The sequence below is a fragment of the Scyliorhinus canicula genome, chromosome 5, assembly GCF_902713615.1.
Source record: "Scyliorhinus canicula chromosome 5, sScyCan1.1, whole genome shotgun sequence".
NCBI lineage: Eukaryota > Metazoa > Chordata > Chondrichthyes > Carcharhiniformes > Scyliorhinidae > Scyliorhinus > Scyliorhinus canicula.
Genome location: NC_052150.1, coordinates 56,044,716 through 56,060,256, shown reverse-complemented (window position 1 = coordinate 56,060,256; position 15,541 = coordinate 56,044,716). Strand labels below are relative to the sequence as shown.

At 41.8% G+C, this 15,541-nt stretch overlaps 1 protein-coding gene across 10 annotated transcripts in view; it reads right to left on the bottom strand.

The window, feature by feature from the left end:
- Positions 1-685: 685 nt before the first annotated feature.
- Positions 686-15,541, bottom strand: part of hivep1 (HIVEP zinc finger 1) — a 294,854-nt gene continuing 279,998 nt past the window's right edge. For 9 of the 10 annotated variants that reach the window (XM_038797106.1, XM_038797105.1, XM_038797111.1 and 6 more), the window contains 2 exons: positions 13,237-13,727; positions 686-2,341 (listed from right to left, as the gene is read on the bottom strand). In XM_038797106.1, coding sequence (XP_038653034.1) covers positions 1,202-2,341; positions 13,237-13,727 — 1,631 coding nt within the window. In that variant the 3' untranslated portion in view covers positions 686-1,201. The remainder of the gene's footprint in view (positions 2,342-13,236; positions 13,728-15,541) is intronic. The other variant, XM_038797110.1, reaches the window with a different exon arrangement.

The following is a 15,541-nucleotide window of genomic DNA, read 5'->3' as shown; positions in this document are numbered from 1 at the left end:
GCCAAAAAATAGAAATGCTGTGTCTACAGTATTAAATACTTTCATAATTTTAAAGAACTTGAATGAGTGACCCCCCTCGGCTTTCTCTTTTCAAGAGAAAAGGGACAGAGTCTGTTAACCTGGAATTCATACTTCTTTTTTTGCCCCTTCAAGTTTGGCATAACTTCTATAGTTTTCAATTCTATCCTTCTAGAAATAAATCTCAGTGCTTGGCTTATAATTTTTTTAATGAACTGATTACTGTATCGCTACTTCTAATGATTTGGCTACTGTGTTCCAAGATTCTTTTGCTCATGTAGCCCATTGTTCTGATCAAAATATTTATCTGCTAAAATTAATTTGCCAATTTTGTTCTCCTAACTTATTAATATTTTGAGGGAGCTTGAATGGCTCAGTGGAGAGCTTTCTCGCCTCTGAACTGGAAGGCCCTGGGTTCAAGCCCTACTCCAGGGTATATTGGCTACGGAAGAACTCAGCCACAGTTGGAGTTGCTGCTCATTAGGAGCAAATGCCTCAACTGGCTCTGTAGAGAATGCAGAGGGAAGCTGGAGAATTGACAAAGAGGGAAATATCCCCCCCCCCCCCATAAGTCTCGTCTTCCCTTTCTTTTGCTGAATAGCTTCACAGTGAAACACTGGATTTCCTGAAATATCAGTGAAAAATGTGCAATATCTGTAAACAAATATTTTGCGTGACCTTGTTTATTCAGGAGATAGTTTGTCTGAATGTAAACCTACTCCTGGAAGAAAAAAACGATCATGGATCAAAAAATGGATACAATAAATATGAACTGGTATACAATTTATGCCTGTACATAAAAGACTGCCCCAGAGCCATAGAAATTTACAATATCAGTGCAACATGTAGTTATTTTCCATACTATGACACTACACATTGTAAATTTAAAAAAATTGGTAAGCACAAGCAACTACTTTTTTATTTCATCTGTACAGTTCCTAAGCAAGAAATTTGAAAGGCACAATTGTTTATACAACATGTACAAAAATGGCTGGAGCGGACAAAGAACAATAAGACATATTTTATCTAAGTTGGTCTTAGTTTACAATTGCACAAACATAATATCTACATCAAAAAAGTGTGCTTTCAGGGGAAGAGAGCTTGTTTGGTAAGAAATCATGAAGTTCATTTTTTTTTAAAAAAGGTCAAGCGATAGCTGCACAAAAAGGTCCTGCAAAATGTTTTACGTTGCTATCACTAGCCTGTCTTCATCATCACTGCTAACGTCGCTGTAATGCACAGTAGCTGCAGGCTTCCCTCTGTATGTTTTTGGAGAAATAGTCTGAACAGTAGATTTATTCACTGCCTCAGAATTTGTCTTTAAGTGCCCCAAGTGAGAGTTTGTCACAGCCCTAGCAGTTGTTCCGTTATTGCGTGCCTCTAGATAGCTGGGTTTACTGGAACATGCCTCCACTCTGTCAGTTTTATTTGACTGTCCATGTTTCCAGTCCATAGCATCTGACAAGTCCTTCAGGCCACATGCCTGATTTTGAGGAGAAACCTGAGAGAATAGTGTGCAGGCCACTTGATCAATATCAACTCCAACAGGAAGGCTAACTGGTGTCTGTTCGGTCCTAGTTGCACAAGGTTTGCTTGTACTATGCATTTTGATACTTATTTGACCTTCTGCCCCTGTGCAGATGGATGGTACAAGAGTAGGCATTTTGACTTTCATGATTTGCACTCCTGGAGCATGGGTTTGTGGGCATGGTGTACTTTGAGTTTCTGGGTTTGAGGTCAACACTTGAATTCCAACAGCGTTAACTGAAAGACTTGAAGGGCACATTTTAGGGCCTACATTTGAACTTGTCAAACCCAAAAGGTTTAATGACTCCACACCTAAAGCGTTAACAGTTTGAAAATTCGAGCTGCTTGTACTCGGCAAACCAGACAGGTTTACTTGCCCCAAAGGAATACAAGGCAAAAGCTTGTTTGCCTCTGAAATACCTACAGGCTTTATGGTGCCAGCTGTTTCCACAGTATCTTCACTAAGAAGGTTAGCTGTCTGACGAATAACATCAACATCTGGGAGGGTAAGTTGCATTGTTCTTGCCTGGATTGGTACAAGAGTGGAGTGTGCAGTTAAATCTGCAGGAACTAACTGGATACCACCCACAGGGACCATGCTGTATGGTGCCTTGGCCTGCTGTTGGGAGTGAAGAGGCAAGTGGCTGAAGAGATGTAAAGGAGGCTCCATTCCCAACAATCCTTGATGCTTTTGTTGCTGGCTGTCCAACTTGCATGGGCTAGACACAGGAGAAGCGGATACAACTATTCCTGCTTTATTCACGTGTAGAGGTTGGCTGATGGACAAAGGGATCTGCTGGTTAAATATTTAAAAAACTTGTTAAAATTTTAGAAAAATTGACAAAATTAGTTACAGAAACCAAAGAGTAATTCCTAATCTTATTCTGTTCCGGGCGTTTGTGGATGATACTGGAGCCAATCTTCACTCAATCTTACATTATTTACAGAGTGAAATATTACAAGCATAGACCTCTGAATTCAAACACACCACAATTTTAGTAAATGTTTCTTTATATGTGCTCAAGTGAAACTCCAAAGAATGCCTTCCACCCATAACTGATATACAATTAACAAACCCTAAACCACAATTTTGCAATAATCTCTGAATTCTGAATTTATTTTCAGAGGAATCAATGATCACTCAGGTGTGAAAAGGTATTCTAAGAAATGACAGCAGAAAATCCAGGCACGAGTGAACAGATAAAATTTGAAAAGGTCTTATGCTATTTCATATGAAAGGTTTGCAAAGGGATAAAATGAGATGAACAAGAAAGTTCAATATTTGGAACTCAAGTTTGCATTTATCTTTGCCATGTTGGAATAGGTCACTGTTAATACTCCTTGCTCTATAGAAAGGGGAGGGAGTAAAGAGTGTGTGACAGGTTTATGATGCCTGATTCCAGTTCAGCAACCAAACTGAAAAGTGTATACATGTGGATTTCACATGAACATAGGGGGAAGTTTCTAACGAGGTACATTTGGAGGACGGGAGGGTGGTTAGGAAAATGGCAGGGTGCTGGTCCTCCAATTCACTCCCATCTCCTCCCACATGTTCTGGATCCTCACAAGGTAGCTCAGTGGTTAGCAATATTGCTTCACAGCGCCAGGGACCCGGGTTTGATACCCAGCATGGGTCACTGCCTGTGCGGAGTATGCACATTCTCCCTGTGTCTGTGTGGGTTTTCTCCGTGCTTGTTAGGTGAATTGGACATTCTAAATTCTCCCTCAGTGTACCCAAACAGGCGCTGGAGTGTGGCGATTAGGGGATTGTCACAGTAATGTCATTGCAGTGCAAGCCTTCTTGTGACAGGGTTAGGGTAAATGGGGAAAATGGCAAGCTTGTGGTATTTTTAGGCAAATGCCTGCCTTTGGAACAGAATACCATTGAGACTACTGTCATTGATGGTGTCTGGGGGGCGAACAAATGCCTGCTGGTTTATTCAGCTTCACCCAGTTCCATTTATCCTCCTTTTGCCATTCATCCAAGTAGTATTCTCACTGCAGCCAGAGTGAGGGCAGCTGGCTGCATTTTAAATTGCGCATTCTGATTCAACTCAATCCACCAAACATCCATCATTGGATAGCAATCCTGGATGATGGTTGTTAATTGGACATCCTCTGGAAGATTGAACAGGAAATAAAGCTATCCCTCATGTAGAAATGAAAGTGGGAAAATTTAGTCCAATGTGTTCTGTTGTGGAGTCTCATGTGGTCAACAAACACTCAAAAGTTTGAAAAGTAACTAGTTGAGAGAAGTACTGCAGGCCAATTGGAACCCATGGAGTTTTACCCATTTGGAGAAGGAAGAAAACTAAAGGGTGGAGTATCAAAATAAAATTAACTTCCATCATTTAAAAGGGTAAATAAATAAAAGTTTGTTTATCAAATACTTAGGCTATTGCAGGTTCAGAGACAAAATACCGAACTTATATGTGCTATTGGAGATGGGCTCAAGCTAAAAGTTTGCTGCCATTTATAGGATGTAAAAATGGCAGGAGAATAACACGCTCAAAACTGAAATACAATATTTCTAATTAATTTTCAGTTCCATGATTTTACCAACTCAAACGAAAGAACACCAACCATACTCTGGAAAGGAAGCTCTTGTTACAAACCTTTTTTAAAAAACCAACAGAATTCTCATATTAAGGTTATTTAAAATGCAAAAGCAAATGTCATGTTTTTGAGTTAATAAATTATACAGGGTGCGATCAAATGACCTTGCCGCTCCCGAATCGGGACATGATGAGGCCGGTAAATCTCGCAAGAGGCCTCTCATGAGATTTACGACACTCATTACACCTCGTGCGATCTAACAAGATTTGCATATTCAAGTGAGTAGTTAGTCACATTTGAATATGTCTGCACCGGAGTTATCCAAGGCATGGGATTTAGAGCCTCGCTTTGGAGACCCCGAGCTGGCACAGTATAGAACATAGAACACTACAGCGCAGTACGGGCCCTTCGGCCCTCGATGTTGCGCCGACCTGTGAAACCATCTGAAGCCTATCTGACCTACACTATTCCATTTTCATCCATATGTCTATCCAGTGACCACTTAAATGCCCTTAAAGTTGGCGAGTCTACTACTGTTGCAGGCAGGGCGTTCCACACCCCGACTACTCTCTGAGTAAAGAAACTGCCTCTGATATCTGTCCTATATCTATCACCCCTCAATTTAAAGCTATGTCCCCTTGTGTTGGTCATCACCATCCGAGGAAAAAGACTCTCACTGTCCACCCTATCTAACCCTCTGACTATCTTATATGTCTCTATTAAGTCACCTCTCAGCCTTCTCCTCTCTAACGAAAACAACCTCAATTCCCTGAGCCTTTCCTCGTACCACTGGTTTCCACAAACGTGGATGATATTGGGTAGGGTTTAGATGAATTGGCAGTGATGTGGGAAGAGAAAATACCAGCAAGGAAAACCAAAGATAGTATTAGGATAGAAAATAGTTTGGTATTAGGTAAAGTAAGAGGGAGAGGGAAAGAAACATGTTCTAAATTAAATTTACTGGGCACATATATGAATGTGCAATGTGGTAATTAAGGTTGATGAAACAGTAGTCACCTATTGCCACGTGGAAATATGGGGCAGGATTCTCCGTCCCGTCGCACCCCATTTTCTGGTGCAGCGCGCCCCCACCGGTAGCGGGATTCTCTGTCCTGGCAGCCGGTCAATGGGGGTTCCCATTGTGGGCACCCCCACGCCATCAGGAAATCTGCGGGCATGAGTGCGCTGCCGGCAAATGGAGGATCCCTCTGACGGAGAATCCAGCCCATGACGTTTGGATAACAGACACCAGGCTCAAAAAAAAAGGGCATATCTTTAAATATTCCTGGATACAAAGTATTCAGGAAAAATATGGAAGAAAAGAAAGGTGGTGGTGAGGTAGCAATACTGATACAGGAGGACGTTACAGTGCTGGAGAGAGACAATGTCCTCGAGGGGATAAGGACAGAATCTACTTAGAGCTAAGAAACAAGAGAGGTATCATTACACTACTGGTGTATTCAGTAGGCCACTATCCAATAGGAAAGATATTGTTGAACAAATTTGCAAGGAAATCAAAGAAAGGTTCAAGATCTATTGAGTAGTTTATAATGGGAGACGTCAGACGTCAATTATCCTAAATAGATTGAAATAGTAATAGTGTAGAGAGGGGGATGCATTTCTGAGTGCATTCAATATAAGTTTCTAGATCAGTATATTTCTGGAGCACTGAAGAAGGTTGGATATGGTTCGAAGGAATGATAAGAGTCAAATGAATCAAGTGTCAGTAGGAGAACCTTATCATAAGGTTTGGGTTGGCAATGGAAAAGGGTAAGGAACAATCTGGAGTAAAAACAATTAACTGGGGGAGAGTCAACTGAGATGAGAATGGATCTGGTCCAGGTAGATTGGAATCAAAGGCTGACCAGCAAAGCTGTAATAGAGCAATGAACTAACTTGGGAGAGATTTTGGGCACAATTGCAGTACATTCCCAGAAGGGAGAAAGATAGGACAAACAAACCCAGAGCTCCCTGGATGATGACAGTGATGGAGAGTATTATATAGCAGGGAAAGGTGTGTAGATGTTAGGTGGAGAATACAGGCTGAATAAAGAAACTTTCGAGGAGATGTACAAAAAATAAGAGAAGCAAAACTAGTGTATGAAACAAGATTGACAACAACCTGGAAGAGAGTCCATAAGTCTTTGATAGGCACATAAATAGTAGAAGGGTGGTAAAAGAAACAAAAAATACTGGACAATCTCAGCAGATCTGACAGCATCTGTGGAGAGAGAAGGGAGCTAATGTTTCAAGTCAGGATCACTGTTTGTCAAAGCTGGAAGGAAGAATTGGACTGATTAGGAACCATAAAGGAAGTGACTTGTAGAGACAAAGGAAATGTGTAAGATACTAAATAAGTACTTTTCATCTGTCTTTACCCAGGAAGATGCTGCCCAAGTCATAATGATATGGGATGCAGTTGAGACTTTGGATGGGCTAAAAATTGAGTGAGGAGGAATTAGATAGGCTGAATGTGCTCATGTTTGATAAAGTCACCAGGGTTGACTGAGGTACATCTAAGTGTACTGAGATATGTTATGGTCGCTATTCTCCTGATCTGCAACTAAGTATTCCCATCAGCAGGAAAACCCGAATGATTCCCGCTGGTGCTAGGAACGACTCCGACATGCCATTAAATGGCACTTTGAATTTTTTTTTTGCATACAAAATGATCAGAGGGTTAGATAGGGTGGACAGCGAGAGCCTTCTCCCGCGGATGGAGGTGGCTAGCACGAGGGGACATAGCCTTAAATTGAGGGGTAATAGATAAAGGACAGAGGTCAGAGGTGGGTTTTTTACGCAAAGAGTGGTGAGGCCGTGGAATGCCCTACCTGCAACAGTAGTGAACACGCCAACATTGAGGACATTAAAAAATTTATTGGATAAGCATATGGATGATAAGGGCATAGTGTAGGTTAGATGGCCTTTAGATTTTTTCCATGTCGGTGCAACATCGAGGGCCGAAGGGCCTGTACTGCGCTGTATCGTTCTATGTAAGTGGGTTTTCAGTGCCATTCAATGGCACACAGGGTCTTTGTTGGAACTGAGGGGGGTGGGACCTAATCTCAAAAAGCTGAAGACCCCCCCCGGATCACCGGCAAGGTCCCCCCTCACAGGGCCTCCCCCTTCATTCCTCCCAGTTCCCTTCTTCATTCCCCCTCTCCCCTTCATTCAACCCACTTCAGCCCCCCATTTCTTCCATCATCAACCCTCCAGTTCTTCCTTCCCCTGCCCTTATGCACCTAGAAACTAAAAATCCCAATTTAAAGGAGGGGGTAAGAGTGCAGGTTAGCAATGTGGCAGATGGTTACCAGAAAATAAAAGTGAGGGATTGAACAGGTGAATGTCTTTATGCACCAAGGAATTATAGACGAGTAGGGAAACCTAACATGAAAACAAATTTAAAAGCTTTGTATCTAAAGGCAAGAAGCTTTCATAACAAACTTAATGAGCCAACGGCGCAAATAGAAACAAAAGTTACGATTTGGTGGCAGTTACTGAAACGTGGTTACAGGGAGACCATGGCAGGGAATTGAATATTCAAGGGTACACAGTATCTTCGAAAGATAGGCTGAAAGGAAAAGGAGGTGGTGTAGCCCTGCTGGTGAGGAAAGGGATCAGAGCTATAATGAGAAATTACATTAAGTACTGGAGATCAAGATGTCGAATTAGTGTGAGCAGAAATAAAAAAGGGAAGAAGTCCTTGATAGGAATAATCTATAGGTCCCCAAACAGTAGTTCTACGGTGGAGCACAGTATAAACCAGGAAATACTGGATGCTTGCAAGAAAGGTACGGCAATAATAATGGGTGATTTTAATATGCACATAGACTGGAGGAATCAAACTGGCAAAGGTAGCCTCGAGGCAGAGTTCATACAATGCATGAGAGATTGTTTCCTGGAACAGTATGTTGGGGAACCAACCAAGGAGGAGACTACTCTCGATTTGGTATTCTGTAATGTGGAGGGATTAATTAATTAATTACCTCATAGTTAAGGATAAACTGGGGATAGTGACCATAGTATGGTAGAATTCAAGATCCATTTTAGAGGCAAGAAAGTGGAGTCCCACACTAGTGTTCTGGAATTAAATAAAGGAAATTACATAGGCTTGAGGGGCGGCACTGTAGTACAATGATTAGCACCGTTACTTCACAGCTCTAGGGCCCCAGGTTCGATTCCCAACTTGGGTCACTGTGCAGAGTTTGCACGTTCTCCCCGTGTCTGCGTGGGTTTCCTCCGGGTGCTCCGGTTTCCTCCCACAGTCTAAAGATGTGCAGGATAGGTGGATTGGCCATGCTAAATTGCCCTTAGTGTCCAAAAAGGTTAGGTGGGGTTACTTGGTTACAGGGATAAGGTGGAGATGTGGGCTTAGCAGGGTGCTCTTTCGAAGGGCCAGTGCAGACTCGATGGGCCGAGTTGTCTCCTTCTGCACTGTAAATTCTATGGTTTGGCCCATAGGCCAAGGAATGCTAAAAAGTAGGACAGCTGATGAGCAGTGGCAGTTGTTTAAGAAGATACTTAATTCCTCACAACTAAAATATATCCCAGTGAGGAAGAAAGATGGGAAGAGGGGTAAAAAACAACCCTAGCTAAACAAGGAGGTCAAGGCCTTCATAAAGACAAAAATTAAGCTATATATTGCAAAGGCTGGAAGATTGTGAAACTTTTAAACATAAACAAAGGGATTCTATAAAAATAAAAAGAGCCACGGCAAATTACGAAAAAAAAACAAGCACAGTTTTCAAAAAGGATAGCAAAAGCTTCTACAGGTACATAAAAGGGAAGATGATTGTTAGTTCCTTGGAAGATGAAACCAGTGAGTTAATAGTGGGGAACACAGAAATGACAAAGATGCTAAATCAATACTTTGCCTCAGTTTTCACGGTGGAGGACAAGAGTACCATTCCTATAGGAACGGGCAATTCAGAGGTAATCAAAAGGGTGGAAGTTGGAGGAATCAGCATCAATAGGAAAACGATACTCAGCAAACTCTTGGGATTGAGGACAGACAAGTTCCCAGGCCCTGATGGCCTACATCTTAGGGTGTTAAAAGGAGTGGCAGCAGAGATAGTGGATCCATCGGTTATGATATTCCAAAATTCCATGGACATGGGAAAGGTTCCAGTTGATTGGAAAAATGGTAACGTAACGCCCTTATTCAGAAACTGAGGGAGACAGAATGTGGGAAATTACATAGTTTAAAATCTGTTGATGGAAAATTGTTAGAATCAATCATCAAGGACGTGATATCAGGACATTTGGAAAACCAAAGTGATATCCATCAGTCAGCATGGTTTTATGAAGGGAAAATTATGTTTGACTAATTTGCTTGAGTTCTTTGAAGATATAACAAACAAAGTGGATAATGGAGATCTTGTACATTTAAGAACATAGAACATACATACAGTGCAGAAGAAGGCCGTTCGGCCCATCGAGTCTGCACCAACCCACATTATGCCCTCACTTCCACCCTATCCCCGTAACCCAATAACACCGCCTAACCTTTTTGGACACTAAGGGAAATTTAGCACGACCAATCCACCTAACCTGCACTTCTTTGGACTGTGGGAGGAAACCCATGCAGACACGGGGAGAACGTGCAGACTCCGCACAGGCAGTGACCCAGCAGGTAATCGAACCTGGGACCCTGGTGCTGTGAAGCCACAGTGCTATCCACTTGTGCTACCGTGCTGCCCTAAAGTATATCTGGACTTCCGGAAGGCGTTTGATAAGGTGCTGCACAGAAGATTAATTCACAAGGGATTAGCGGTAATCTATTAGTTTGGATAGAAGACTGGCTAACGGAGAGGAGACAGAGTGTCGGGATAAATGGGTCTTTTTCTGGATGGCAAGATGTAACTAGTGGGGTGCCACAGGGTTCTGGTCCTCGGGGCCCCAACTATTTACATTCTATATAGAACATAGAACATAGAACAGTACAGCACAGAACAGGCCCTTCGGCCCTCAATGTTGTGCCGAGCCATGATCACCCCACTTAAACCCACGTAACCCGCATACCCGTAACCCAACAATCCCCCCATTAACCTTACACTACGGGCAATTTAGCATGGCCAATCCACCTAAACCGCACATCTTTGGACTGTGGGAGGAAACCGGAGCACCCGGAGGAAACCCACGCACACACGGGGAGGACGTGCAGACTCCGCACAGACAGTGACCCAGCCGGGAATCGAACCTGGGACCCTGGAGCTGTGAAGCATTGATGCTAACCACCATGCTACCGTGAGGCCCACAAAATATTAACGACTTGGATACAGGGATAGAATGTTCTACAGCCAAATGCGCAGTTGACATAAAAATACGTGGGACATTAAGTTGCAATGAGGAAATAAGAACCTTACAAATGGATATAGAAAGGTTAGGAGAGTGGGCCAAAATCGTGGCAGATGGAGTTTAACGTGGATAAGTGTGAAGTCATGCATTTTGCTCGAAAAATGGAGGCAACGTATTATCTAAATGGGGAGAGACTCGGGGTGCTCCGATGCAGAGGATTCTGGGTGCATAAGTCACAGAAAACGAGCATGCAGGTGCAGTAGATAATAAGGAAAACAAATGGAATGTTGCATTTACAGAAAAAGGAATTGAATGTAAAGGTAAGGAAGTGTTTATACAAGGCATTGGTAAGACCCCACCTGGAGTATTGTGCACAGTTCTGGTCCCCTTAATTGAGGAAAGATGTAGTGGCATTGGAGGCTGTTCAGAGGAGGTCCACTAGATTGATTCCAGAGACGAAGGGGTTTATCATATGAGGAGAGATTGAACAGTTTAGGTCTATACTCGTGAGAGTTTAGAAGAATGAGGGGAGATCTAATTGAGGTATACAAGATGCTAAAAAGGTATAGATAAAGTACACGTGGAGCTGATGCTTCCACTTCTGGGGCATTCTAAAATGAGAAGTCATAATATTAGAATGAGAGGTATCAAATTTAAAACAGATTTGAGGAAAAACCCTTCTCCAAAGGGTTGTGAATCTGTGGAATTCGCTACCCAGAATATGGTGGATGCAGGGACAATGAGTAAATTTGAGGAGTCAGACAGATTTTTAATTGGTAATGGTTTGAAAGGTTATGGGGTCCATACAGGACGGTGGAGTTGAGGCCAGGACGGGATCAGCCATGATCACATTGAAGGTGATTAGGCTCGGGAGTCTAAATCGCCTACTCCTGCTCCGAGATCACGTGTTCCAGAGAGGAGATGCTCTGGCTGATTTTGCAATCCAGCTCTTGGTCTGTAGCATTGCAGGTGGCAGATGAGGAACATATCAGCCATGATAGAATGGCAGAGCAGACTCGATGGGCCGAATGGCCTAATTCTGCTCCTATATCTTATGAAGTTATATTATGTCTGGATTATAGCTTAACAAGCACTTTAAGGAGCAACTGCATATTTCCGTCAGAAATATTAACCATATCAATCCACAATAATTGACATGACATAATGTCCATCTTGGGACAGATTCTTCCGCTTATACAATATGTTCTATGTTCCCCATTTAGATAAATGCAGCACTATTGCACCAGTCTATCAGGTCCTGGCATATGCATTGTGAAGAGCAAAGACCCTGGATCCATCAGAGTCATTTGTCAACAATTATAGTAGAGCAGGAAAATGAGAACAAGTGGCCGTGTTTACACTTTATACACAGACACAAAATGTTTGAGGTATTGTCTAGTGTTTGGCATCTAGTTGATTCCTAAAATTAGGCTACATTCATTTCTGTATTCCCTTGAGTACTTTACCTCATAATTCATTTAGGAGCACAGATTCAGTTCACTTGAATACTATGAAAATTATGTGCCAAGGGAAGGGATTTAATGTCCTGACATTCTTTAGATATTAATCTAAATGCTCAAGTAACAATGGTCAAGTAATAATTAAAACAGAAACTGCCTTTGTCTATCCGCCCAAACACATGCACTGTGATATTACAGGATGTACAAGGTTTTATAATTCAAAGCAAAATTAATAAAAGCATAGATATGTTTAATACATCTCTTTACTTCCAATTATTATTCCAAAACAAAAGACTGAAATCCCTCCCTCCAAGCACACTGCTGAACGGTAATGATTTCGCGTCAGGCAATTATTCACCATGTTAATTTTGATTTCCCTGAAGGAGGGTATATTAAGATCCTGACTTCATGTGGAACAACTAGATTGTAAGCTATATGAAAAGCAGTGCCAGAGTTTACAGCTTCAGAACGGCTGGTGGCCAATTCCATTGCAATACCAGTACAAATCTTCAGATCTGTACTGACATCAAGGGGTAAACTTTAAGTGGAAGGCTGTGGGCAATGTGACAACAATTTTCTGATATCAGAGGGGGTTTTATAGGCCAGGTGCTGAGAGATTGTTGACGTCGGTCAGGGAATCTGAAACATGGGGGCACAGTCTCAGGATAAGCGGCCAATTATTGAGAACTGAAAGGAGGAGAAATTATTTCACACTGAAGAGTTTTGAATCTTTGGGGTTCTTTACCTCAGAGGGTTGTGGATGCTACAGCATTGGAATACATTTAAGACTGGGTTAGGCAGATTTTTGGTATCGCAAGAAAGAGATATGAGTGGGCCGGAAAATGGGGTTGAAATCCAGGAACAGCTATGATTGCATTGAATGACAGAGCAGACTTGACGGGACATATGATCTAATACTGCTCCTGTTCCTTGTGTGGAAATTTAAGGTCCTTCTGCTGGTGGGATCTTCCAGTCCCAAAGTCAATGGATTTTGAACAGCTCACTGCATTATCCAGCCCCGCACGCACCATGATGGGGCTAAAAATCCAGCCATCGTGTTGTTGTGTTCTTCAGGTATAAGCTCAATGTTTAGCCCCAAAAATGTACAGCCTCAGTTGTCTTAGTGCTTTTAAATTAAGAAGCTGTCCTCTTAAAGCTTAGGGGTGAAGTTGATTGGATAAAGATTCTATTTCAATTTTACAGAAAGTATCATACATAAAATTGATATCTGGTTTTCAATACAAATCTACAAAAAATTAGAAATGTGCTTACAAAATAAATGTTCCAGCTACAAAATCTATGCTTATGCCCCTTAATTTGTCACCCAAATTTTTGGTCAAAATACAAGATAAAACATTATATGATAAAACACATGTACCTTTGAATGATCTATGGTTTTCTTTCCAAGATTTTCTTGCACATTTTGATTACCAGATGCCACCTGAAAACCGGAAGACTTTTGGCCAGCCTTAGTTAATGTACCTCTAGCTTCAGGAGACAAGCCTTTCTCTTCTTCAATCGCATGGCGATGGACTGGTGAGAAGTTAGATTTAACTTCATCATCACCGGCATTCTGTGTAAACCAAACAGCAGGCAGCACCTCAAGACTGTTGGTCTGTAAAATAGAATCCTTTGCTGTCCTCACCACATTGGCAGCCAGAGAGGCAGAGGCAGCAGTCAGTATACCAAGCTGGTCATTTCTCTGTAGGCTATGTTGAGGGCTTGCTGTTACTGAAGGAGCAGCTGATAATCCTGTTTCTCCTTGACTGTCTTCATCATCATCCTCAATTTCATAGTCTTCCTCATCCTGACCATCGGAGTCTTCAGCATCAGAGTACAGGTACTCACGTCCACCCTTCGATTTGTCACCTATTAAACAAATAAAACTGTCAACTAGGGAGATAAATAACAAATAATCCTGAAATTAGTTTTGGTGCATTAAGTGAAAAACCATTTATTGTAAGTTAATTGCGAACTGTTTCAGAGATGAAACAACAAATCCCTCAGATGACCAGGAATGCCAAATTCACTGAATTCACAACTTCATGATTTCTTCCATCAAACACTTAAAAAGATAAGGAACGTTATGGTTTTGCATAGGGATTTTGTTGCCTGTAACGTGATACTGCACACTTCTAAAGAAACATACACTCATTGGAGCAAGTTTTATCAAAACCTTTTTACAATCTATCTTCTTTAAGAATATAATTTTACAATCTATCTTCTGTAGAAATATAATTTCTAATCATATTGATTAATACAATAAATATATTCCAATAAGCTATATTTTTAAAAAACCATATGCTATTCAAAAAATGAATTATATCTTGGAACATGAGCATTGCTAGCATTGAGTGGCCATCCCCAATTGGTCCTGAGGCAGTGTCATACAGTTTTACTGCATAGAAAGAAGCGCTTTTGCCCATCCCGTCCGTGCCAAGCATCAAGCACCTAACTATTTTAAGCATATTTTCTAGCACTTGGTCCATAGCCTTGTATGCAATGGCATTTCAAGTGCTCATCTAAATACTTCGCAAAAGTTGAGAGTTCCCGCTTCTACCACCCTTTAGGCAGAGAGTTCCAGATTCCAACCGTCATCTGGGTGAAAATGTTTTTCCTCACATCTCCTCTAAAACTCCTGCCCATTACCTTAAATCTATGCCCAATGGTCATTGACCACTCCAATAAGGGGAAAAGTACTTTCAGAACCACCCTATCTATGTCCATCAGAATGTTATGCATTTCAATCAGGTTCCCCCCTCAGCCTTCTCTGTTCCCGGGAAAACAACCCCGGCCTATTCAGCGCTGAGCCAGCTTCACAAATCACTGAAGTTCACATTAAGTGCTCTTATATAGAGAATTCCAGTTCTGATCTAATGTCGCTAAGAAATGACAATATAATTATGAGTCAGGACATATAACCTGGAGGTGAATTCCCTTGCACCTGTTGGCCTTGTTCTTCTCAGTCAGTTTCAAACCTTTTTGCCTGGGACCCATTTTGCCAACCGGCCATCCTTCAGGGCCCACATTGGCTGACCTTTGCGACCCATCATTTTCACTTACCTTTAATGTGACAGATGAATCTGCTTGGTACTCATGTAGTCACTTGCTTTATTATTTAATGCTGCTTTTCTGATAATGACTTCCGCTGATTATTTAAGATCACACTGCATCCATTGAAAACAAAATAAAGAGGGTTGTCCTCAAACCCGCCATGGAAGCAGAAACGATAGTGACGTTTAAGAGGCATCTTGACAAATACATGAATAGGTTGGGAATAGAGGAATACGGACCCCGGAAGTGTAGAAGATTTTAATTTTGACGGGCAGAATGATTGGCGCAGGCTTGGAGGGCCAATGGGCCTGTTCCTGTGCTGTACTTTTCTTTGTTCTTAGCTTTGAAGTTTTGAGGTTTTTAAACTTTCATTTGCCAGTACTTCCCTGCATATAACACACATGACCATTGAATCCTGATTTGCAGTGGAACAATTAATAACCCTTATCTCAAGTAATTATCTTTAAGCTGCTTTGCTCCCATTTTCAACATCTTCTTCATGAGTTGTTCACTAGAGGCTCAGGAGATCACACGCACTGCTGACAGCTGCAAAATGGAGGAATCTCTCTCGTGCACAGAATACGTGACATCAGCGCACGGGGTGCGTGACCTGCTTCTCTACTGCTGCT